The 25,382-nt window shown below is 46.5% G+C and overlaps 1 protein-coding gene across 2 annotated transcripts in view; it reads left to right on the top strand.

Moving 5' to 3' along the window:
* The first annotated feature begins 8,561 nt into the window (after nt 1-8,561).
* The window catches only part of Srl (sarcalumenin), a 39,874-nt gene continuing 23,053 nt past the window's right edge, over nt 8,562-25,382 (top strand). For both annotated transcript variants that reach the window (XM_076839906.2, XM_076839907.2), the window contains exon 1: nt 8,562-8,645. In XM_076839906.2, coding sequence (XP_076696021.2) covers nt 8,585-8,645 — 61 coding nt within the window. In that variant the 5' untranslated portion in view covers nt 8,562-8,584. The remainder of the gene's footprint in view (nt 8,646-25,382) is intronic.

Genomic DNA, 25,382 nt, shown 5'->3' on the forward strand with positions numbered 1-25,382 from the left:
ATTTAGCCTCCCCAGTTGCTGGGATTACAGGTGTATGCCACTTTGCCTGACTCTACTGTTTCTTTGTAGGAGAAAGAAATGCCATTGAAGCTGGGCTGGAACTGCGGGTTGAAGGGTAGATGCTTGCCATCAGGGGAGGAGCTGTGTCTCTTTGGTGGGAAGTTGAGCTGGCAGGTGGAGAAAGTTACAGCACTATGGTTGATTTAAGACTATCAGTGTATTCAACAACAGAGTGGCTGCTCTGGTGCTGAGCTCCTTATCACTGGGGTTATTTAAACAGGCTAGATGTGTATCTGTCAGAGTAATTGAGGAAGAGATTACTGCAATCATGAAATTTGGGTCCTATCTTAGAGATAGATAATGTATAGTTTCCAAGATAAGTGGGACATTCCTTTCAATGAGGGTTACTTGTTGGGCCTGCTTAGTATATTCCATACTAGATGTGCAACCTATCTGAACACAAATGCTGCCTGAGTTGTCAGGGTCCAGCCCAGGTTTTCCAGACCATTGAGGAATGTTTGAGATATGGATTGATCTAGCAAGTCGCAGACAAAGAGAGAGCAGGCTATAGGAACTGTGTGCGAGGACTATTAACATTCTAGGTCCACCTAAAGGGGCCTGTGTCCTTTTACTTTGCCTACCCACCTGACACTCCACCATCCCCTGCCCTTTGCACTTTGTGCTGATTAATGGAGCTGCATGCTTGGCTCTTGTACTTGCCAGTGTGCTGGTTGTGATTCAGTGAAAAGTTAAAATATCTGTCCTGCTAGCATCTTGCTTTTTCCTCACAGTGGTTCTGTGAACTTGACTACCCCAGGTCCTGAGAGGCCACCCATTTTCCCCATTCTTTCAGGTGTATGTCTCCAAGCTTTGCCCTAGGTGTTTTATCCACCAGAGAAGATATGGTGGTTCCTTAACAGGAGCACTTAAGGAAGAGCAGCCATCTGAAAATGAAGTGGAAAAAGAGGTAATTGGTTAGTAGACCTCCACTGAAATGTCCAAGACAGGGTATGACAGAACCCTCCTTTCCTTCACAACTCTGAGGTATCCAAGAGTCTGTCCCATCTGTGACTTTTCTCAAGGTTACCACGTGCTGGATAATTCCCTTGTTACTCCACTCTAGCATGTGCAGGGACACTGGACATGGCACATAATTTTGAGACAAGGATATGGGCTGGACTAGAAGTAGACAGACCCAGGAATGTGCTTCCTGCAGAAACCAGTCAGGCCTGAGCTCAGGAAACAGAGATGTGTGGTAGATTTGGGGAGGGTCTCTATCAGCTTTGCAGCATTATAACAAAATAGGTTACTTATGAAGTAAACAAAGGTTTATTTTTTTATATTTTATTATATATTATTATGTAATATGTTATTTATCATATTTTTTGTTTTGTTTTTGTGGTGCTAGGGGTCAAACCCAGAGCCTTGCACACACTAGGCAAGAGTACTACCAGTGAGTCACATGTTCAGCCAAAGAGTTTTATTTTGGCTCATGATCCTGTAGGTTTAAGTTGAAGGTTTGTCGTTTTGGCTAAGGGTGGCACATCATGGTGGGAGTATATGAGGGCATGAGTGTTCTGGGTTGAGCTAGGAAGCAGAGTACAGTAGTGTCCCACAATCCTTTTTGAGAGCACACCACCAACAACCCAAGGCCTTTCACTAGGCCCTAACTCCTAAAGGTTTATAGCACCTCCATACTGTCACCGTTTAAGAGACCTTTTAGGGGTACTATCTAAATTCAAACCATTGCACTCCCCTAAAAGACATTTGCCCCAAAGGCCTCCCCAGACTCAGCCTTTTAGGTAAGGAGGGAAGGAAGGCTCTAGTTCAGTATCCCTCCCAGAACACCTGGTCTATGCTGTGGACAGGGTACTTAGCCTGTTCCTGTGCTGGCAGTAAAAACCTAAACATCTTATACTGATTTGAAGGATCTGATGTGTAGCTCTTGCCAATCCAACATGGCTCTGCCCTCAGGAACCACATAGAAGGAACATTTAGCAATTAATATAAGCTATCTGTTCCTCCAAATAAATGTTAGTGATCATGGTGTTGATTTTCCAGTTCTGAGGCTTCTTATTTCATAGGACAAAGTTTTCCAGGGATATGTGGTACTATTTTCCCCTTCTAAAAATGCCTCCTATGTTCTGTTCTGGAACGTGGCCCCGGACCCAGTTTTATAGTAGCCACTCACAAACCTGCTGTCCCTTTGCTCCAAGACAATGTACCTTCCACCCATCCAGACCCCTAACCCCCATTCAATTCAGCCACACATAGGAAAACCCAATGTGTAAAGCACTGATGCAGGTGATCCTTTACCAAAGAACTTTACAATGTTAACATCATCCACTGCTGCCACTACCTCCTAGTTAACTCACAAATGGTTTCTTGCAAACTACTGCCCAAAACTAGCCCACTGCTTGTTTCATAGGTCAAGTTTATTTGGGACACATCCATATCTATATTCATCTCTATTTTCTGTGATTGCTCTTGCAAAGAGCAGAGTTAAGGAATTGCAGTTGCCTACAAAACCTAAACCTTTTACTGCTTGGCCCCTTAGGGGAGAGCTGGTCATCCCCTGTTTCAGGGCATTGAAAGTGGGTTTTGAATGGCCACGGTATAGGGTTATTCTCTGGCAACACACCTCTTAATTCTCAAATGTGTTTCTTCCCTGTTCATCCAATGATTGTCTCAAGGAGCTTCAGCCCAAGGTGGTCAGGAGCAGGCAAGTATGGGATGGATGGCTTCTGAAAATGGACTGGGACCCTCAGACCAGTGCTTCTGTGTAGAGGCTGAGCTCTGAAAGGGGAGCTTCTGGAACTAGAAGGTGGTGGCAGCTGTGGATGATGTTAGGTGACTGATTCTAGGGCTGTGTGAGGACTGTTTCAGAATTTGTGATTCAAGAGTTTTTGTTGTTGTTGTTTTTCCCCTGTGATACTGGGGACTGAACCCAGAGGCCCTTTACCACTAAGCTACATCCCCAGCCCTTTTCATTTTTATTTTGAGACAAGGTCTTTCTAAATTGCCCAGGTTTGTCTTGAACTTGTGGTCCTCCTGCCTTAGCTTCCCGAATTGCTGGGATTTCAAGAATTCACTTTCATTTGAGCCTGTCTTCCTTTTTAATCTCTTGTTTTCCAGACAGTACCTTTTATCCTATTTTATGCTCATTTTGTTGTTCTGGGGAATGGAACCCAGGGCTTCATGTATACTAGGAAGATACTCTACCAGAGTGCCCTGGTAGGTTTAATCTCCAGTATGAGAAAAAACAAACACAAAATAAAAATTTAAAAAGGCTGAGGATGGGGCTGGGGTTGTAGCTCAGTGCTGAAGCGCTTGCCTCACATGTGTGAGGCACTGGGTTCAATCCCAGGCACAAGAAAGAAAGAGAGGTGCGGGGGAGAGAGGGAGAGAGAGAGAGAAAGATATTGTGTCCATCTAAAACTAAAAAAAAAAAAAGTTTTGAGGATGAGCTGGGTGTAGTGGTACATGGCTGTTAAATCCAGCACCTCAGGAGTAAAGAGGATTGCAAGTTTGAGGACAGCCTTAGCAATTTAGTGAGGCCCTAACCAACTTAGCAAAATCCTGTCTCAAAAATAAAATGAAAAGGACTGGGGATGAAGCTCAGTGTTCAATTCTCAACACCAGAGTGGATGGGGAGACGGAGGATGTATTTTAGTGGTAGAGCACTTGGTTAGCATTTTGTGAAATGGCTTCAACCCCCAGTGCCACACACTAAAATTTTATATATATATATATATTTGGGTGTTTACACACATACACATGTGTGTATATAGACATATATATGTATATAAAATAGAATTATTTAAGTAATTTAAAATGTACAATTCAGTGGCATTGAGTACTTTCACAGTGTATAATTATCATCATCCATCTTTGAATTTGACTATTCTAGGTACCTCATATAAATGGAATCATAATGGGGTTGGGGTTGTTGCTCAGTGGTAGAGCACTTGTCTCTCACGCATGAGGCACTGTGTTTGATCCTCGGCACCACATAAAAATAAATGAATAAGATAAAGATATTGTGTCCATCTACAACTAAAATAATACTTAAAATCTCTTAAAAAATAAATAAATGGAATCATAACAATTGTATGGAATGGACTGAATTGTGTCATACCCGCCCCCCCATTCCCATTCATGTATTGAACCTTAATCTTGGCACTTCAGAATGAGACTGTATTTGAGATAGGGCCTTTAAGAAGGTAACTAAGGTAAAATGAGGTCATTGAGGTGGGCCCTAATCCAGTCTGACTGGTTTTCTTATAAATGGAGATAGGATAGACACACAGAGGGAAGACTATGTGAGGACAAGGGAGAAAGCACAATCTGCAAGCCAAGGACAAAGGTCTCAGAAGGAACCAAACTTGCTGACACTTTGATCTTAGCCTGCTGGCCTCTGGAATTGTGAGACAATAAAATTTCTGTTGTGTGTTTCATGGTATTTTGTTTTAGTAGCCCTATGAATACATAGCCCAATGAATACATCGTCCTTTGTGTCCAATACACAGTATTTTGTGTCTGGCTTATTTTTGTTAGCATAATTGATCCATGTTATAGCATGTGTTAGAGTCTGATATCTTTCTATGGCTAAATAATATTCTGTTGCCTGGATTGACTACATTTGCTTATCCATTCATCTGCCAATAGACACTTCTGGCTGTTGTTTATGGTGCTGGTGTGAACATGGGAATGCAACAATCTGTTTGAAACCCCAGCAGGTATAACTTCAGTACTGGGCTCACCCTTTTTTGCTGCCTGGGTTTGGGTTTTGGGGGCTTGCTTTGACCCCTTAGCTTAATCGTTTCCTATGTTACCCACACTTCCCCATAGTCGTGAACCTCCTTTCCTTGACATGGTAATTCCTGTCTTCTCCAGTATGTTCACGTGGGTAGATGGCAGCCACAGGTGTGTAAATTAGAGCTGGTTCAAATCTAGACAATTCTATTCTTTGTTGATGATACTGAACCAGTCTTTTCACCTCCCTGACCCCTGATCTCATGTGAAATGAAGGATGTGTTACACAGCCCCCCACACTTCATTACATGTAAAGCACCTAGCAGAGAGGAGGTGCTTCATTTACCTTTTTTTTTTTTTTCCCCTGATACTGGGGATTGAATCAGGGATACTTAACCACTGAGCAACATCCCCAGCCCCCTTTTTGTTTTTAATATTTTTTGTTTATTTTTATATGGTGCTAAGGATTGAACCCAGAGCCTCACATGTGTGAGGTAAGCACTCTGCCTCTGAACCACAGCCCAGCACCCCAGCACCCCAGCCCTTTTTTGTATGTTATTTTGAGACAGGGTCTCACTGAATTGCTTAGGGACTCACTAAGTTGCTGAGACTGGCTTTGAACTCATGATCCTCCCACCTCAGCCTCCTGAGCCACTGGGATTACAGTGTGCCACTGTGCTCGGCTATTTTTTTTTTTTTTTTTAGGAAAAAAGTAAATTTGTGAATTTACTTTTCATTAGTGTCAGCTCTTTTGACAGGTACTAACTGAAAATTGCATACTAGTGTCACTTACTCTGAGTTCATTTTAGTTCCTTTTCTTTCCCATGATTGACTCTTCCTCTTCCCCTGTTGTGAGATCCTCCCCCCAGCCATGTCCATGGTTGGAAGATTTCATATTGATATGCTAGAGTTTTCCAGAGAAGCAGAGCCAATAGGGCATGTACTTAGAAAGATCGTGGAAGCTGGCAAGTCTGAAAATTTCAAGGGATGCTGACAGGCTCGGAATTCCAATGAGATTTGGTATTGTCTTGAATCTAAAACCACACTCAAGGTAAAATTCCTTCATCCTTGGGGACCGTCAGTCTTTTCTCTTAAGGCCTTTGACTAACAGTATGAGGTTGCTCATGTTATAGAGAGTAATCTCCTTTATTCAAGATCTTTTTTTTCCAGTTGTATTTGTACACATACCTTTATTCATTCATTTATTTTTATGTGGTGCTGAGGATCTAACCCAGGGCCTGGCATGTGCTAGGTGAGTGCTGTACTGCTGAGCCACAACCCCAGGCCCTTTTATTCAAGATCTTTACATGTTAAAAATACCTTCACAGTAACATCTAGATTGGCACATGAGCAAACAACTGGCATATGGCCTAACCAAGTGGAAGCAATCCACCTTCACAATTGGTCACTTAAACTGATGTTATTGGATTCATTATAATCTTGGTTAAAATCCAAGAATGCTGTTTAAAATGATTGACAGGCTGATTGTAAAATTCATATAGAAATGCAGGAGAACTAGAATTTTGTCTGTCTAGAACTCTGAAAAAGAACAGAGTTGGAGGATCCACAGTACTTGATTTCTAGACTTAGTGGGAAGTCGTGGTCATGAAGACAACATTTTAGTGAAAGAATAGACACATAGATAATGCAACAGGATATGGTCCAGAAGTAGACTCACAAATATGGTCAATTTTTGTTTTGCTTTGTTGTAATTTTGAGGATTGAACCCAGGGATTCTATGCCACTGAGCTATATCCCCACCCTTTTGAAATTTTTATTTTAAGACAGTATCTTGCTTAATTGCCCAGACTGGTCTCAAACTTGGATCCTCCTACGTCAGATTATAAGTGTGCCCCATCATGTTCGGTGAACTTCTCTTTGAATGTCTTTTAAGGGCTGGGAATGTGGCTTAGTGGTAGAGCACTTGCCTAGCAAGTGTGAGGCCCTGAGTTCAATTTCTACCACAATATATTCATAAATATATAAATTCACTTAAGTAAATGGAAAGACAAGACTAGGGGAAAAATATTGTAAATCATGTCTGATAAAGGACTTGTATCCAGCATGTATAAATGACTCTCAAAACCAAATAAAACAATATTCTGTAATAACTGAATGCAGAGGCGCTTCATCAAAAACACTGAAGAAGTAGATGGCAAATACACACATGCAAATACAATGTTCGGGCTGGAGTTTTAGCTCAGTGGTAGAGCACTTGCCTCACAAGTGTGAGGCACTGGATTCCATCCTAGCACTACATAAAAACAAAAACAAAGGCATTGAGTTCATATACAACTAAAAAAATTTTAAAAAAACCAACATAATGTCATTAGTCATAGGAAAATGTAAATTAAAACTACAGTGAGAGGGGTTGGGGTTGTAGTTCAGTGGTAGAGCGGGTGCCTAGGAACTCTCATCATTTAGCCATTCCACTTAAAAGCATTTATCCAAGAGAAAGGAAAGCATATATCTGTAAATTGATAGTATACAAATGTTCATGGGTATATTTTATTTTTCTGCTTATTTGTAGTACTGATGGTTGAACCTGGGTCGTCGCACATGCTAGGTAAGTGCTCTACCACTAGTTACAACCCGATCCTTTGGCAATTTTATTTGTAATATTCCAAACTTGGAAATAACCCACGTTTGTCCTCAGGTGCATGAATAACAAATTGTGTTGACCATATAATGAAAGACTAGTCAGTAATAGAAACAAATGATTAATACAACATGAATAAACCTGAAAAATTATGACAAGTGAAAGGAGCAGCAAAAAAGGACATAGTAGGTTTCCATTTATAGCAATACTTAGGAAATGCAGACCAACATATATAGATAACAAGCAGATCAGTGGTTGCCTGAGAAGGGTTTAGGAGGGACTGTGAAGTGAGGAATCTGTTCCTTATCTTGATTGTATTAATCACTTCACAATTAAACATATGTCAGAATTTATCAAGGTGAATTGTGTGTTGTGTATTGATTATACCTAAATAAAGTTCTAGTGCCTGACATACCTAGGTTTTAGTTCCTTTCCTCCAGGCTGACTCTGCAGCCTACCCTCATGGTGACACTGTCCCCTCCAGCCGGACAGGCCAGTGTCTGTTGTCCTAGGGCTTCATACAGCTGACTTTCTGGACCATCATGTGCCCTTAGGAAGACTGCATCAAATGACACTTTGCAGAGGTGACGTGACATTCTGGAGCCCCTGCCCATTGGAGATGGATCTCTCGCTTCACCCCTGACTTACATCACAACCTCAGCCCTATCTCTCAGTGTCCCCCTTTTCCCTCTGCTCAGCACTTTCTCTCTCCACAGAGGCCCAGGAAGGTTAAGCTCCCAGCTGTGGACCTCAAAGGTCAGATGTCACAGGCTTTCCTTAACTGGACATTCCCTTGAATGTGTATCAGTGGCTATCAAATAGAATCTCTTAGTTTGCCCTACAGCTTCTTCAGTTGGAGGCATGATCAGGGCCTTGACCTGTCCCAGACTTTACATCAAATTAGAGCAAGTCCTGGGGCCTTCCAACTCCTGGACCTAAAGCCCAAGGGATACCCCACTTTGTCTCCCTCATTCCGTCTCATACGATCCCAGGGCTGCTGTGGGTAGGGGAAAAAATGCAGTCCTTGACCCTGCCTTCCAGGGCCTGGAGGCTGGGACAGTAACTGCAGCAGTTTGTTGGGGTCTGGATTTCTTCCTCATCACTCTGCCCAGTTGCCCTAGTGACGGTGTGACCCGCCCCCCACCCCCGCCCCGCCCTTGCATGCTGCTGCCTCGCATACCCACCATATAAATAGAGGCGAGGAGCAGCTGGGCTCTCTTGGCAGTCACCATGAGGGCACTGCTCCTGCTCTGCTGCTTCCTGGCCTCGCTCCTGCTCTCAGGACAATCAGGTACGCCCCCCTACACAGGTGGACCCCGCTGTACCCCAGATGCTTCCCTGAGGTTTTCTGTTCCCTGGAGTGGGGGCTTAGAGCCAGTGGCAAAGCTTTGCTCCTTTTTGGTGTCACTGTCATTACCCTTCTCCTTGGGGTCTGGGCTGTGGAGGAAGCAAGGTGCTAGAGTGAACTGGGGGATAGGATGGCTTGGGGGAGGACAGAGGAAGTAAAGATAGGCAGATGGGCCTGAGAACTAGGCCAGGGTCAGAGAGAGGAGCCTGGATGGCCGAAGCTGGGAGAGAAGACCTCCACAAATCAAGTCTGGAGGAGACTCCAAGATGGACAAAATAACAGATTGGAGCTGGAGGTCATTTGGGTTACCCTCCCACTGGGTGGGAGAGAGGGCAAATGTCTTGGCTCTGGCTAGAGCCCTGGGTTTGCATGACTGAAGACAGAGGTGGACACTGTGGGCAAAGTTGGGGATCATTTTGCAATGATAGATTTGGAGTTTTTTAATAGGGTTTGATATAGATTTGGGATTTGGCCTGGAAATAGAATTAGATGCAGAGTCCAGTGAGGAGGGGGACCCATTTTGGATGAGATCCTCTGTGAGGGGCAGGGCTTTCATCAGGAAGGGGCTCAGCTCTGCATGCTCGGCTTTCCTTTGACATCTCAGCACTTTGTGTGAGGCAGAGCCGGTGGCTTGGGTTGCAGCATGGAGGTTATTTATAGGCTATAGAGGGGACACCAATCATTTTGTCACCTCTCATTCCTAAGACTCCAGGGGCTAGCTTCCCCTTGGGGATGCTTTGGGGAGGGGCTGTGGGATCCCCCTAGGAATCTAGGACTCCCACTGTGTCCAGGCTCAGCCTTTAACCCATGTCTGCACATGGGACTGTGGGGACCCGGGGTTCTTGTCTTTGAGGTTCTGTCTCCTGAGAACAGGGGGCTGCAGGGGCATCATCCCAGCAAAGAGCAGAGATCAAGAGCAGCAAAAGCCATTCTTCTGGGGGTTAGGGGTTCCGCAGGGGGCTCCGGCCATAGCACATGCTACTGGGCCCTGCCCTTGTCTGCCCTTGAGTTAATTTGGGCTCTCCGGGGCTGCAGTGGCTAGAGTGGTGAGTATTCCAAGCGGCTGTCAGGTGGCTAAGTATGGAAACAGCTATGTAATTGGATCCTGAGCCCCAAGCCACTGCCACCCCCTCCCCTTTGCAGCCCCTCCTCTGAGGCCCAGCCCCAGCTGCCACCTCTAGGCCTCCACATAGCAGGGCCATAGGAATTACTAGCCTTTTACGGACATCCTTCATCTTTCCTCCCACTGAGGGAACTGGGCATCTGTGATGTTCCATAGGCCATGCTGGGGGCTCTTGCTTCAGGGAATAAGCAAATGCTTTGTGGGAAGGATCTCTGTGCTATTTCCTTTCTGGGCCCTGTGCTGTGCTCTTCCTCTGGCACATCCCCCAGTGTGGAAGCACCCCTTCCTCCTTGTTCTTGCTCACCTTATCACCACTCTGCCTCAGCTGTAGATTGCTTAGTCAAAAGGTGGCTTTCTCCTGGGCCTATGGGAGCATCCAAGCCACCAGGTGGTTCCCCAGGCCTCCATAGTGACAAATCTTTCCTTGTGGTTGATTTTCCCAAGAATTGTGCTATCCTGGCCAAAAGTCCTGTCTTTGTCCCTGAACTCTTCTCACTTCCCCACTGTGTATTTCACTCCCATTTCTCTCAGCTCTCATCTGGATGACAATAGAAGCCCCTTCTTGCCCATTTCAAAGGGTAGGAACTATACAGTGCTGCCTTCTTTTCTACTTATGCTGTCCCTGTGTTGCTCTGGACTAGAGTGGTTGGCTCTGCAGCCCCTATCACCTACCAGGAGACGAAGCATCCCTCTCTCTTCCACCTGTGCCAGGACTCAGATGAAGTAGCAAGGTCCCTGTCACCAGACACCATCCTGGTTTCCACCCTCAACCTGCTTCCTTAAGTCCTTGTAACTATCTGGGTTCCCCCATGGTCTGGATCATGGGATAGGTCTGCTCAAGGACAGGGGGAAAAGACCCTAGAGATAGCTTGATGATCTCATTATCCAGAGACAGTAAGGAAGGTCAGAGAAATGACAGATTTGTTTGAGTCAGTGACAGAGGCATGTCTAGCAGTGTTGATCTCACCCACCAGGATTTGCTTCTGTCCTCTGTCTCTTTGACAAACCTGTCCTGTGGGTGGGTATGAAACTGGGGTGGATAAAGTCACCTGAGGGAGATTTCACAAGAGATCAAGAGAGTGATGCTTTTGTTCCTCTGATTCCGTGGAAGTGGGGTGAGGTAGGTGGTGCCCAGAAAGCATTTCTTTGGATTTAAGCCATTAATGTTTATTGGTGAAGGCTCATTGAGTACATTTGAGCTTCCTGTTGTCCTTCCTGTTGCTTGATGCGGAGATCTGTGACATGGGGGTTCTGTGTCCATTTTTCCTTCATCCTCCTTCACACCTAGCTCTGGTTTGTAGACCATCAAACTGCTGTGGCTCCACCCTGCATCCCAATAGCAAGGAATTTGTACATGCTGAGGGTATCCATTTTTAGTCCTAGGACTAAAGTGTCCCTCCTAAAGAGACAAGGGTACATTATGAATGTTAGGAGCCCTCCCCAAACTGTGATATTTCCAGGAGAAGTTTTCATTCCTGTCACCTCAACAGGGCACTCCACCATCCACCATGGGGAGGCTGCTGAAAGAAGGGAGAAGCTCAGGGTCTTGGGAAGAGAGCAGACTCCAGAAGCCCTTCCAGCTCCCTAAAACCATACCTTGGGCTGGGGATGTGGCTCAAGCGGTAACGCGCTCGCCTGGCATGCATGCGGCCCGGGTTCGATCCTCAGCACCACATACAAACAAAGATGTTGTGCCCGCCGAAAAACTAAAAAATAAATGTTAAAAAAAAAAATCCCTAAAACCATACCTTCCACCCCTAGCTTGTCACAGTTGAGTGACCCTGTAGGGAAAATCTAGTCCCCCATTTCCCACACAGAGTCTGGAATGGTAGACCAGGATATACTTATGAATGCATCCCCCTGCAAAAGAGTGACACCTTGCTTGGTGGCCCATGTAATGGAAGTTTAAGAAATGATGATTTTGTCCCATATCTTAGTGTTACAGTGAAGGTCATACAGAAAATTCATGGCAGGCTAGAGCTGAGATTCAGGTCTCTTTGTGCCTTGGCCAATGCTTTTGCCCCCTTATTCCCTTCTGAAGTCCAGATAGGTCTGGTTGCATACCACTGGCCATTCGGTACTCACTCTGGTGTGTGGACTGGGAAGGAGCCTGACCTGTGTGGACAAAGAAGGAAGATGGCTGCCTCTGCTTCTGGCTTAAGGAACAAGGACAAGGCTAGATGTTGTGCATCCTGTATGGAACATCCATCATGAATGGAGGAGTGGGACGGGGTGGGATCAGCACCCAGGCTTACCTCTCTCTCCTGGGCACATTCCTACTCCAGAAACAAATCCAGATCTTCCATGGCACAGCCCTTGCAGGTAAATGTTGCTTCGATATGCAAAGCCCTTCCTTCAAACACCTCGTTGCATTTCATCATTTTAGGGACTCATCCCATATTTATTGGGTTGCTGTTGTTTTCATATATGGGACTAGAGGAATGCAGATAGGTATTCTGTTTTTGGTGGGCTTACAGTTCAGTAGGGACTCTTACTGGAAAAGTGAGGTGGGCTGAAGGAAGGGGACAGATTATCTTGGGCTAAGCAGGTCAGAAAGTAAAGATGAAACTGGGCCTTGAATAAAGTAGGATAAGGACATAGGGAGACATCAGGAAGGGAAATCCATGTAAAGGGAACCGGATGAGGCAACTCATGGAATCAGAAGAATGGGGACCTGAAGAGATCCAGGAAAATATACCATTGTTCTGTCTTGGATGAGGGTGGGCAGATGGGATTGAGGCAGCAGGAAATTTATTTGGAAGGTGAGGTTGGGGCAGAAGTGCAAGGCCTTGACTGGTAGGCCGAGAAGGGCAGCTTTATTCTGTGGACAGTGGGTAACCATGGAGGGCTCTGGTAAAATACACAGTTGTTGGTGGAAGGAGCAGGATTAAATGTCTCAGAGAGGATGAGAAGAAACTGATTGGTCAGACATGCCAGGAATTTAAGCAGGGTGGTGGTGTGGACTTGGGCAAGGCTGGGAACAGGGAGAAGGGGGAACCTCAACAGAGAACCGGGGTGGAATCAGATGAACTTCCCAACCTGGTGAGCCAGGGTGGGGAAAGGAGTCCTGACAGGCTTATGTAGGTTACTGGAGAACAATCTTGCCAGAAGAAGACACCATGGAGTGTAAGAGAGAACAGATTCTAAAAGTTTATTTTGGATTATTTTGAACATCAGGTGCTGGTGGGATGCCTGTATGGGAATTTTTCAGAGTGGTTAGAAAGATGGGCCTGGATCCTAGGAGGAAAGTCAGACCTGGGAATCTGGACATGAGATTCATTTGGGTAAAGATGAGAGTGAGGCAGAAACGGAGGAAGCTTTGCAGAGAGAGAATGAGATTTGAAGACTAGTCCTGGAAGAAACTGGACTTAAGGAGTAGGAAGAGGAAGAGGATAATAAATGGATTTTAGAAAGATGGGAGGGGATCCAAGAAGAGACAGTGGCTTGGCAGCTAGGAAAAGGATGTCTCCTAGAGGAAGGGGTGTTACACAGGATTAAATGTCACAGAGATGTCGAGGAAGAGATGGTGTTGCTTTCGACAACCTGAGGTCACTGACATATTATAAGGGGGTTAAGAGCAATTAGTGAGGATGTGGAGGCAAACATAAAGGGCTGAACATGGTGGCACAAGACTCTGATCCCAGCAGCTTGGGAGACTGAAACAGGAGGATTACAAGTTCAAAGCCAGCCTCAGCAACTTAGCCAGGCTCTGAGCAACTTAGGGATACCTTGTCTCAAAAATTAAATGAAATAAAATAAAAAATAAAATAGGCTGGGAGGGCTGGGGTTGTGACTCAGTGGTAAAGCCCTTGTCAAGCACTTGTGAGGCACTGGGTTTGATCCTTAGCACCATATAAAATAAATAAAACAAAAGTATTGTGTCCATCTACAACTAAAAAAAGATGGGTCCTGGGAATGTGGCTGAGTGGTTAAGTGACCTTGGGTTCAATCCTTGATATCCCACCCACCCCCCCAAAAAAAAGACTTAAAAATTCAGTTGAGGGGTTGGGGATGTGGCTCAAGCAGTAGCGCGCTCGCCTGGCATGCGTGTGGCCCAGGTTCGATCCTCAGCACCACATACAAACAAAGATGTTTTCTATCTGCCAAAAAAAAAAAAATATTAAAAAACTTCTCTCTCTGTCTATCTCTCTCTCTGTCTCTTTAAAAAAAGATTCAGTTGAGTGGGATAAAGACAAGTAACACTCTGCAGAGGTAGAGAACTTTTTCAACACTAGAGAAGTGCTAATGGGCCTATAGGAAAGGATTCTGTGGAGAGAGACAGATGGAAGGAAATGAAGAGGAGGTGGGAGCCAGGTGACTGAAGGCTTGGAACACTTGAGGAGGGTAGGAAAGGTCGAGGAAGGTCTAATGGGGAACATATCATGGCTCTGGGGAGAAGCACTGGGGAGACCTCAGGTGGGCAGCATACGTTAGAGATAGGCTCTGCAGCCCCATGACAGCCAGCAAGCCAAACTAGGGAACACGGGTGTGGATCCTGGTCTGCACTGGGGATTTCTCCAGAGGGCATGGAAGGCCATGGAGGGAGGAATGAGTCTAATCTTAAGAATCTTGTGAGGTAGAAAGGGAGACCTCTTGCCCCAAGTTTATGATGTTGAGGCTGAGCCCAGTTCCTGTTATCCACTGCTGGGAGGAACCAGGTGATGCCTGAAGGAGGAGGCTGAAGGCGATGCCATGGGTCAGTGTCTCAATCCCTGAATGCTCAGGGGTCTGCCCGCTTTGGCTGACACCTTAGAGTGGAGGGCAAAACTAGCTTCCAGGCTCTGTTGCCTAAGATATGTGTTCAGCTAATGTCTGTGGGTCTACAATGGGTGAGGCATAGTATTTTGACTCCATGGTGATTAGATTTTTAAGTGGAAACTGATGTGGGAGGCACATGCCTGAATTACCCAGAGGTTGACCTTGTCCTTGTTCTTTCTTGTGGGATGGAACACGGTTTCAGCCCTCCTTGGTGTCTTCCTAGTTGTAAGGCCTATACCCTTCTCATGGCCCAGCAGTGGGGCACCCTAGATATGAGGCGGGTAAGTGAGAGGAGCACGTCGATGGGGGGCCTGTGATTTTCAGGAAATCCTGGCTCCTCAGAGCCCCTGGCCCTGCTCTCATCTGTCTTTTCAGGCAAGCATTGGAACTTGAGCAGCCAGCCTTCAGACTTTGTATCCATTCTGTGTGATCCGTGTATTTCCTTTGGGTGGCTCCCTTCCCTCCTCAACACTGGCACCTGCCCCATCCTCCCTCCTACTAGCAAGATGTATAGATGAGAACGGCTTGGCTCACTCCGGTGGAGGGCCAGTGGCTCAACAGCTTGCACTCTTGCTCTCTCAGATGTTGTTTTAGAGGATCCAGAAGACCTTAGCTCCAGGAGTGCATCTTTAAGGTGGACTTGCCCATTGCTTTGGTGAGCAAGGTTTTACCCAGTTCCTACATCACATCACAGAAGCAATAGGTAAGCCTGAGTGCAAAGGGGCCAAGCTGTGGAGTGGGGCTTCCTCCACCTGTTCCTGAGTGAGTGTGAGTGCTCAGAGAACTGGAGCCATGGCCAGCCCAGCTGTGTAATCTGCCCAGCAATTGGGTTTGCCTAGTGTTTCCCGTCTCCTTATCCCACCCTAGTGTGCTGAGCAGGAGGCAATGGTCTGAACAATTCAGCAAATGGAACAAATTGGATTTAGCTGAGCTTCTGGAGAGTTACTTCTTTCTAGTCTATGTCAGGCTGTGCTGTCATAATGTAGAGTTTTTGTTTGTTTGTTTTAAGATCCTAGGGGTTGGGGCTGGGGATGTGGCTCAAGCGGTAGCGCGCTCACCTGGCATGCGTGAGGCCTGGGTTCGATCCTCAGCACCACCTACAAAATGAATATGTTGTGTCCGCCGAAAAACTAAAAAATAAATATTAAAAATTCTCTCTCTCTCTCTCAAAAAAAAAAAAAAAAAAGATACTAGGGGTTGAACCCAGAGGCACTTTATCAATGAACTATACCTCCAGCTGCCCCACCCCCCCCACCTTTTTTTTTTTGGTACTGGGGATTGAACTCAGTGGCCCTTAACCACTGAACCACATCCCCATCCCCCCCTTTTTTTTGTGTGTTTTATTTAGAGACAGGGTCTCACTGAGTTGCTTAGGGCCTTGCTAAATTGCTGAGGCTGGCTTTGAATTTGAGATCCTCCTGCTTCAGCCTCCTGAGCCACTGGGATTATAGGCATGCACTACTGTGCCTGGCTGCAGCCCTTTTTACTTATTTATTTTTTCTTTTGAGACAGGGTTTTACTAAGTTGCTTAGGGCCTCACTAAGTTGCTGAGGCTGGCCTTGAATTTGAGATCCTCTTGCCTCAGCATCCTGAGCTGCTGGGATTACAGGTGTGTGTCACCAAATCAGTCTTGGGGAGTCCTGTCCAGTCTTGTTTCATCCTCTTTCCTCTCCAGCCTGAAGGTGGTTTTACTCACAGACAAGTTCCAAGATACCCTTGGAGCAGCTATTGCTGAGTTGCCTAGTTACAGAGTTGGGTGGCAGTATCAGAATTGAAGTTCCAGAATTAAATCAGAAGTGGATGTAATTATGTAATTAATAATCAGAATATAATTAAGTTAAGTAATAAAATTAAGTCAGAATTTCATTTAATTAGAATTAGAGTGCCTGAGCTACTAGGAACCCAACCATTCACATCTCCTAGCCCAGGGCCTTATAGTACCTTATAGTACCTTATAGTACCTCCTCTCCCTAGCCCTCCAAGTTCCTCCCCAGGTGGTGTGGAAGGAAAGCCACTTGGGCTGTCCTGGGGCTGGTGTGCCTAATGACCTATTTCTGAGGGCAGCATGAGACCTTCTTGGTGGACCCCTTCCCAGGAGCCTGTGTTTCCTGAGAGTGCTGTGGGGAATTCAGGAAAGCAGGGTGACTAATTCTGCATCTAGTTCCAAATCTGGGGTCAGGAGGATTCTGGTGGAACATTGCTCAGCCAGGGTAGGCTCCCCTGGTTCATTGCAAGGGTGCTAAGAAATAGGAAGAGGCTTTCTCCCTCTCACCTCCTTCCCCCAGTTTCCTTGTCCTACACAGTTCTGAATAAGTGTGGATTATGTGCCAGGCCTCAGGTGCCAAGGGACTCAGCACAAAGTCCTAGAGAATGGGAGATGTGGCTGTCCTTGGGGAAAAACTCACCCTTTGATCAGGGAAGCAGAATGGACTTGGATATGAGGTAAGGGTCAGGATGTAATCAGAAAGAAGTATGAGAGTGCAAGGACTGACTTGGATGCTCCAGGAACTTGGGGGAGGTAGAGGATTGGGGTGTCTGACAGGAGAGGAGGGAAAGGAAAGGCAGATGCATGGTTCCCATAAGGCCCAGCTCTCAGCCCCTTGTCAGCCCTGCAAGGTCCTGGCTAGGCCACATGGTGCAGGAAGGAACAGGCTGTGTGTCTCTGCCCCCAGGAGCTGACCTTCTATTTGGGGAGATGACTCGCACTGAAAAAAAATCTAACTAACACCCCCAGCAGCCTACGCTTTGATTGGAGTGTAGAGGATGGCTGAGAAAGTTGGACTATCAATTCTGAGGGGACAGGGGCTATGTTTCTGTTTAATTCACTCACAGAGTGGTCCCCCTTGTTTGTGGTTTTGCTTTCCATAGTTTTAGTTACCTGTAATTAACCATGTTCCAAAAATATTAAATGGAAAATTCCAGAAATAAACAATTCATAAGTTTTAAGTATAATAACTTTTCTTATGGCCTATTGTTATAATTGTTCTATTTTTATTAGTTATGTTTATCTCATATGTTCTTATTTATAAATTAACATTATCATAGGTATGTATGCGTAGGAAAAACAGCATGTACAGGGTTCTATATTCTCTGTGGTTTCAGGTGTCCACTGGGGGCCTTGGAGCATACCCCCTGCAGATAATGGGGAGTGTTGTACTGTATTGTGAACCCAGCACTGCGCTTGGCTCGGTGAAGGCATTTAACAATGTCTAATGAATGAGCAGATGATTTGCACAGGCAGCGTCATCTGAAGATGGTGATGGAAGCCAGGAGGTGGGGAAGCTCAGAGGATTGCACTGGCAGGAACGGGATGCAACCAACTCAGGCTAGAATGTGAGGCTCATGTTCAGGGGAGCCAAGGCCACCCTGAGGAGTTGGGGCCAGCTGGGAAGGGCCTTGAATGCCTCTCCAAGTAGCTGTCTCCCTAGGCCCTCAGCAGACTCCAGCAGGTTCCCCTTCTGGCTAGTCCCCCCACACCAGGTTCCTCACAGATATTTTTGGATCCTACTAGATCAGGGACTGCAAAACTCTGAGCTCAAGCAGGTGCAGGCAAAATCTGGCCTGGAGTTCTGAATTCACAGGAAGTGGGTTGTGCTGGGAGCTTGACCCAGCACCAAGCCAGGGGAGAACCCTGGGGTTTGTGAGCCCCATCACTCCCTCCACCAATGGGTTGCTGCCAAAACTGCTATCCCTGGTCCTCCTCTAAGGGCCACTGGGTTAGGACCCAGGCCAGCCCAGTCATCTTGCATAAATTTTCCCTAGGTGGCAACAGGTAAAAGGAATGGCTTTCTTTGGAAAACATGTCTCCAACGCACATCTGATTTACACTGAGTTTAGGTCCTGACACCATGTGCCCTACACACCTGCATTCATATCCACGAGAGGCCTTAGCTGATTTGTTGGTTACTCAGTTTTCCCTGCATTTCTGCTCACCTTTATTCCAAGAATCAGGTGGAAGATGATTTATTTTCCTACCATGTATCCAAGGAGATTGAGCACTCACCTTGGACAGGCAAAGATCAGGAGAATGAGCTTGGGGACAGCAGTGACTGTATCACAAGTCTGGTGGCAATCTCATCTCTTTCTCCTGTCTTCCTGCCTGGGTTTCCTTTCTGAACTGGTGGGACACCTGTACTTGAGGACAGAGCAAGCACTAGTTTTGTCATAAAATAACCACCAAGTTCCTTAAGATTCTCTGCACCTGTTTCTTTGCTAGTAAAATAGGGATAATAATACTTGCCCTGTTTATGGCATGGAGCTGTTAAGTGACTAAAAGAAGAAAATCTTCTTTGATATCAGATATTGTTTAGGGTTAAAAGGGTTTTGACCTTAGTGACATAGTCTTACTGTTGAACATATGCTGCAGCTTGACAGTTGCTGCCAGTTTCATCAAATATCATGAGAGATGAACAACCAGGGGAATCCATCAACATTTCTGCTCCTGTTCAGGACCATTAATATCTTTGGGATTCTCTGTCCTCAAAGAGCTTATAACCCAGGAGGAGGGATAGTCCATGCTCATGAGATGAATAGAAAACCATATAAGGCAGGTGGAATCAAGGGCTAAAAATAAGCTGCTTGAGAGTCCAGAGAAGGGGGAGCAGTTGTTGGAGAGGCTTTGTGGTTAGGGACAGCTTGAGCTGAGTTTCAGAGCATGTGGATACCAGGCGGTAGGGGCAGGGTCTGGGGGCTTTAGCGCCAACAAACACCATCTTAATGTGAGAGCATGTGGGGAAGATTCCATAGGGACAGGCTTAGATGTTGGTTCTTATATTATTTTCTTGTGGCTGCTATAATAAGTTGACACAAATTTGTTGACTTAACACAACAAAAATCTAGCCAGGTTCACTGTTACATGTTTGTAATCCCAGCTTTTTGGGAGGCCAAGGCAGGAGGATTGCAAGTTTGAGGCCAGCCTCAGCAACCTAATGAGACCCGTCTCAAAATAAAAATAAATAAATAAATAAAAAGGGTTGGGGATGTAGTTCAGAGATGATGTGTCTTTTGGTTCAAGCACCAAAGCCAAAACCAAACTAACCAACCAACAGAAATCTATTCTCTCACAATTCTAGAGGCCAGAAGTCCAGAATCAAGGTGTTGGCAGGGCTGCACTCACTTTGAAGGCTTTAGGGAGGATCCTTCTTGCTTCTTCCAGCATCTGGTTGCTGTCAGCAATCCTTGGTGTTCCTGGGCTTCTAGACTCTTTGCTCCAGTCTCTGCCTCTCCCTGCCTGTGTTCTCCCTTCATCATGTAAGAACATTGAGGACTTTGGATTTAAGACCCACCCTAATGCACTATGATCTCGTCTTAATTAGTCACATCTACAAAGACCCTATCTCCATATAAGGTCAAATTCTCAGGCTCTTGGTGGACAGGAATACTGGGAAGATACCATTCAGCATACTGCAGTTCCTGGGACCCAGTTGTCTAACAGTTGCTGGTTTTGAATGTTTAGTCTTGTCTTTCTCCTAGGCGACAGTCTTCTGCTGGGCAGAGTTGGCACCTGTTCCCTTGTGCTCCCTGGTCTTACAGCCCCATGGTGGCTCCAGTGGCTAATTTGGAACTAACTCTTCTGACACACCCACAGCAAGTGTTGAATGAATGTATGGACAGCTGACGGGGGCAGAGGATTCCTGAAGCAGCCTCTCTGGCTACAGTAGTCCTGGGGAGGAGGGTGCCTGCCGGGTACCTCAGCTGCAGAGCAGGTTAGAGGGGGCAGATACTGAGGGAGGGAAGGCTGATTCCTGGATGGGAGTGTGATGCAGAGAGCAAGGACCAAGAAGACCCAGCTTTCTCCCCTGCCCCCTGCCTGCTGTGCCCCGATCTCTTTTCAGTGGGGGATTGAACCCAGGGACACTTTACAACTGAACTGCATCCCCAGACCTTTTAATTTTATTATTTTTAAATTTAATTAAAAAATTTCTTTAGTTGTAGATGAACATCATGCCTTTATTTATTTATTTTATGTGGTGCTGAGGATCAAACCCAGTGCTTCACATGTGCTGGGCAAGTGCTCTACCACTAAGCCACAACCCCAGCTCTTGAGACAGGATTTTGCTAGGTTGCCCAGGTTAGCCTTAAACTTGAGATCCTCCTACCTCAGACTTGCAAGTAGCTGGGATTATGGGGATGTGTCACTGTGCCCAGCTGGGGTTCCCATTCTTTTTCTTTTTTTAAAAAATATTTTCTTAGTTGTCAATGGACCTTTATTTTATTGATTTATATATGGTGCTGAGAATTGAACCCAGTACCTCACACATACTATGCAAGTGCGCTACCACTGAGTCACAACCCCAGCCCCTGAGGTTCCCATTCTTATAGCACCTTTCTGCTAGTAGCAGAGGTCCCTCACTGGAAGGGCAGAGTAACAGAATCTTCTTCTTCTTCTTTTTTTTTTTTTTAAAGAGAGAGTGGGGGGGAGAGAGAGAGAGAGAGAGAGAGAGAGAGAGAGAGAGAGAGAGAGAGAGAGAGAATTTTTTAATATTTATTTATTTATTTATTTTTAGTTCTCGGCAGACACAACATCTTTGTATGTGGTGCTGAGGATCGAACCCAGGCCGCACGCACACCAGGCGAGCGCGCTACCGCTTGAGCCACATCCGCAGCCCCCAGAATCTTCTTACTGTGGATAGCAGGGTCCCTAAACTGGAGTCTGAGTGTGTGAGCAGCTCTGAAAGCAGATTGCTATGGCTCATCTGGTTCTAGGGGAAACAGGATGAGGGGACTGGCCTCCACCTCTTTGCACCTCAGGGTCTTCAAACCTTTTCAGAAATACTCACCAATGATCATGGGGACCAGTGTCAAGGGGCCCTCCTTAACCTGTTGTTCTGGGCTTTCCTCTGTCTGGCTCTCTCCCACCTTCCTAAACATAGCCGCTGGTTACTTCACATGTCTGGCTGGGCTCCTGCAGTAGACCACCCAAAATGTGCCTTCGTGAGCAGCTACTCAGAGCCCCAGGGATCTGCACTCCCACTCAGGCACTGAGACTTTGCCCTTGTGGTTGGATCTCTCTTCCTGCCTGCTCATCTCCTCCATTCAGATCCTAAAGTCTGTGAGGTGGAGCTGAGTTCAGCGGTTCCATTTTGGTTATCACAGGTGATAGCTGGGACAGCAGCTCTCCCTGAGGTTCATTCATTTGTTCTTCTTGGCTCTTTCTTTCCCTCCCCCTCTCTCTTCCTTCCTTGTACTTTTCTTGCACTGGGAATTAAGCCCAGGGCTTCACACATGCTAGGCAAGTGCTCTAACACTGGGCTACATACCCAGCCCTTTCTGAGAACTGGGCTTGGAGGGGTTCGGTGACTTGGCCCAAGGACACAGTTTTGAATACTGGTCCTCTCCTGTTTTCTGGAACTCTTTGCCACTGACTTGAGGAAAGATTTTTCATTTTGCTACCATCCATCTATTTATCCATTCATCCACCCTTTTTCCATCCATTCATCCATTTATCTATCTATTCATCCATCCAGCCATCCAAATGGCTGTTCTAGGTGATGGGGATACAACATCCCTGAAAGATAAGAAACCAAGTAAGTAAGTTATATAGTTTATTAGAAGGTGGTAAATGTGATGGAGAAACATAAACTATGGAAGGGAATTGGGGAAGGCTGATGGGGAAACAATCTTAATGGGGTGGCTGGGATGGGGAAACAATCTTAATGGGGTGGCTGGGAAGGCCTTATGGAGAAGACAGAATCAGAGCAAAGGCTTAGAAGGGGAGGGAGTGTGCTGGCTGGTTGTCTGGGGAGAGTGTGCTTAGCAGAAGGCACATCAAATACAGTGAGGCAGGAGGATTCCTGCCCTGGTCAAGAAAGAATGTATCTGGGCAGCTGGACAGAGAGGACAAGTTGACTAATCAGAGGAGATGAGGTCACAGGGGACGCAGGGCCAGAGGGTAGGGGCCTCTAGGCCACTATAGGACTTTGGCTTCTCCTTTGCATGAGATAGGAGTCGGTGGAGGACATACTTGAGGAGTGCTGTTCCCCAGCACACGCAGAGGGCATGGGGAGTGGTGGCTGAGATGGAGCACAGGAAGCTTGGGAGGTGGGCAAGGTAAATGTTTTTCTTTCATGTTTTATTACTGATGAAACAGGCCCAGAAAAGTTCAGTTACTTACTCCCCCACTGCTGATTAGGGGAGAAAACTTGGGCTCCTGATCCTGATTTCCGCTGGCTCTTTCCTTTTTTCTCTTCCCTTCCTCCTGCAAAGTCCTCAGAGCTGCTCCCCACCATGCCTCACTGGGTATCTCTGCCTGATCTTCAGGGTTATATCAGCAGTTATATCTGCAAAGGCCTCTTTACCACCTGGCCAGGTTAGCAAGGCTAGCTATTCCTGAACCTGCAGATAGGCCCTACAATTAATGGGCTTCAACTACATTTGGCAACTGTGGCTTTAGAGATGGGGCATGATTTGATATGGGGTCTCAGGGTCAAGGATGGTACATCCTTGTACAGGTGGGTTCCACCCTTTATAGCCCATAGGTCTCTGGGAGGATGGGTATAAGTTGATTCCCACAGTCAAGGCCAAAGGTCAGTGATTCTTGAGCTGGATATTAGTGTGTGTGAGGATCACCTGGTAGCTGTTAAAAAGACTCCTGAGGCCTCTTATCTCACCTGAGTGTGGTCCAGATGGTTTGAGGAATTGGCCCAGGAAATGTACTCTTAACTAGGTGCCTTTGTGATCCTTTTGCAACTGGCTCTTGAGTCACCTGGAAAAACACTTACTGAGAGAGGAAGCTCCTTTTTGTCAGGTGTATCCAGTAGGCACTTATACTTCAGGGATAACTTCCAAGCCCCAACTGAACACCTATAATACCCCTGGGGATAGAGGCCATCACATAGGGTGACAGGTGCTGTGGGAACCTAGAGCAGACACACCTAACTCAGTACTGAGGGGTCACTGGGTGGCCTCACAGAGGATAAGCTTCAAAGTTGAGCTCAGAAGTGGGAGCCAGAATTATCCCAGGCCCAGGTGGGAGCTGGGGGTGCCAGTGGAGTTCACACTTGGGTGTTTGGATAGAAACCCGCCCTGAGTGAAGTAGGTTCTTTAGAGAACAATGGTGCAGGCACGAATGGTGTGAATCTCTATGCTCACTACTTTCTTATGACCTGTGGGGATTTGGCATAGCCCTTGTCCTGGAGATGTGCATCTGGAAGGGAAGATAGGACACGCATGTACAGCCTCTTTACCCCAAGGTCACCACCACAGAAGTCAGGTCTGTGCCTTGTCACTTTGCTCAATGTGCAAAGTCATGGACTTAGTGAGTTGAGGCCAGAGAAGGCGATCTGTGTGGCCTCAAGTGGTAACAACCAGAGGGCGCTGTGAAGAGTGGCAGGGTGGGGGCTGGGAGCATAAGGCTGGGCAGGTGGGAACAGGTAAGGCTGGGATCCGTAGGGAGGCAGGAGGCCCTTCCAGGCAAGTAGGCTATCAGGGTACCTTTCATGGGTTGGATTTTGGTCTCCTAAAAAGACATATTGAAGTTCTAATCCCAGTACCTTAAAATGTGGCCTTATTTGGAAGTAGGATCATTAGAGATGTTGTTAGTTAAGAATGAGACCTTGTGGCTGGGGATATAGTTCAGTTGGCAGAGTGCTTGCCTTGCATGCACAAGGCCTTGGGTTAGATCCCCAGCACCACATTTTAAAAAGGGGGAAAAAAAAAAAAAAAGAATGAGACCCTGCTAGGCTTGGTGGCACAGTCCTGTAATCTTAGCAGCTAGGAAGGCTGAGGCAGGAGGATTGAGGCAGGAGGATCACAAGTTCAAGGCCAGCCTCAGCAATTTAGTGCAGCCCTAAGCAACTTAGCAAGACCCTGTCTCAAAATTTAAAAAAGTGCTGGGGGTATGGTTCAGTAGAAGAGTTCAGTGGGTTTAATCCCCAGTATTCCACCTCTCCCCCACAAAAAAGAACTCTTAGAGAAGGTGGGCGCTACATCCAATATGGTGGTTTTCCTATGGGGAGTGAAGAGACACAGCAGATAAGGCCATGTGAAGAAGGAGGCAGAGACAGAGGAAGGTAGCTGTAAGCCAGGGGTGCTGGAAGATGCCAGGAGCTAGAGGCAGGAAGGGCCCTCCCTACAGGATGCAGAGGGAACATGGCCCTGCTGACTCTGTGATTCAGACTCTGGCCTCCAGAACTGTGAGAGAATGGATTTCTGTCTTCTGTGGTACTTCATTATGGCAGCCCTAGGAAACTGACATGAGATCAGGTTCAGGCGTCAGTGCAGGCATTTGGCTCTTGTCCAGCTGGGGACTGCAGGGACCCTTACGGCAGGCTGGCCTGCTGAGCTCAGATGTAGCCTTGGGGTGGCTGTGTGTGGCGCTTGGCATTGATGGGGTGGGGAACGGGGGGAGGGCACAGTAGAGCAGGGGTCAGCCTGGGTCACCGAGTATGGAATGTGCATTTGCTTTACCTCTGTTCTTGTCTTTGACCTTCTCTCTCCAGGGGAACCCCATGGGAACTAGGGAGATGGCCTGCCTTGGCCTTCTGCATGGCTATGGGGTTGCCAAAGGAAAAATATGTAATAGCCCAGGGCTCCTCAGTGGCAAGAACTTTATATGGCTTTGGTACTTGAATAAATGAGATGAGATGTAAGAGCCCAGGCTCTTGGTAATACTACACCAGAGAAGGGGACTGCTCTCAGACTTGCCTGCTTATAATTATCTCTCCTGAGAAGGAGGATGTCCACAGAGGGAACTTTATAGAAGACCTCAGAGGCCTGGCCTGAAGGGCCTGGGTGAGCATGGCTCACCCAGGAAAGTGTGTCCTCACGTGTTGAGGTCCAGGTGACCAGGCTGCTTGAGC

Source organism: Callospermophilus lateralis, chromosome 19, assembly GCF_048772815.1.
Source record: "Callospermophilus lateralis isolate mCalLat2 chromosome 19, mCalLat2.hap1, whole genome shotgun sequence".
In the NCBI taxonomy this organism is placed as follows: Eukaryota; Metazoa; Chordata; class Mammalia; order Rodentia; family Sciuridae; genus Callospermophilus; species Callospermophilus lateralis.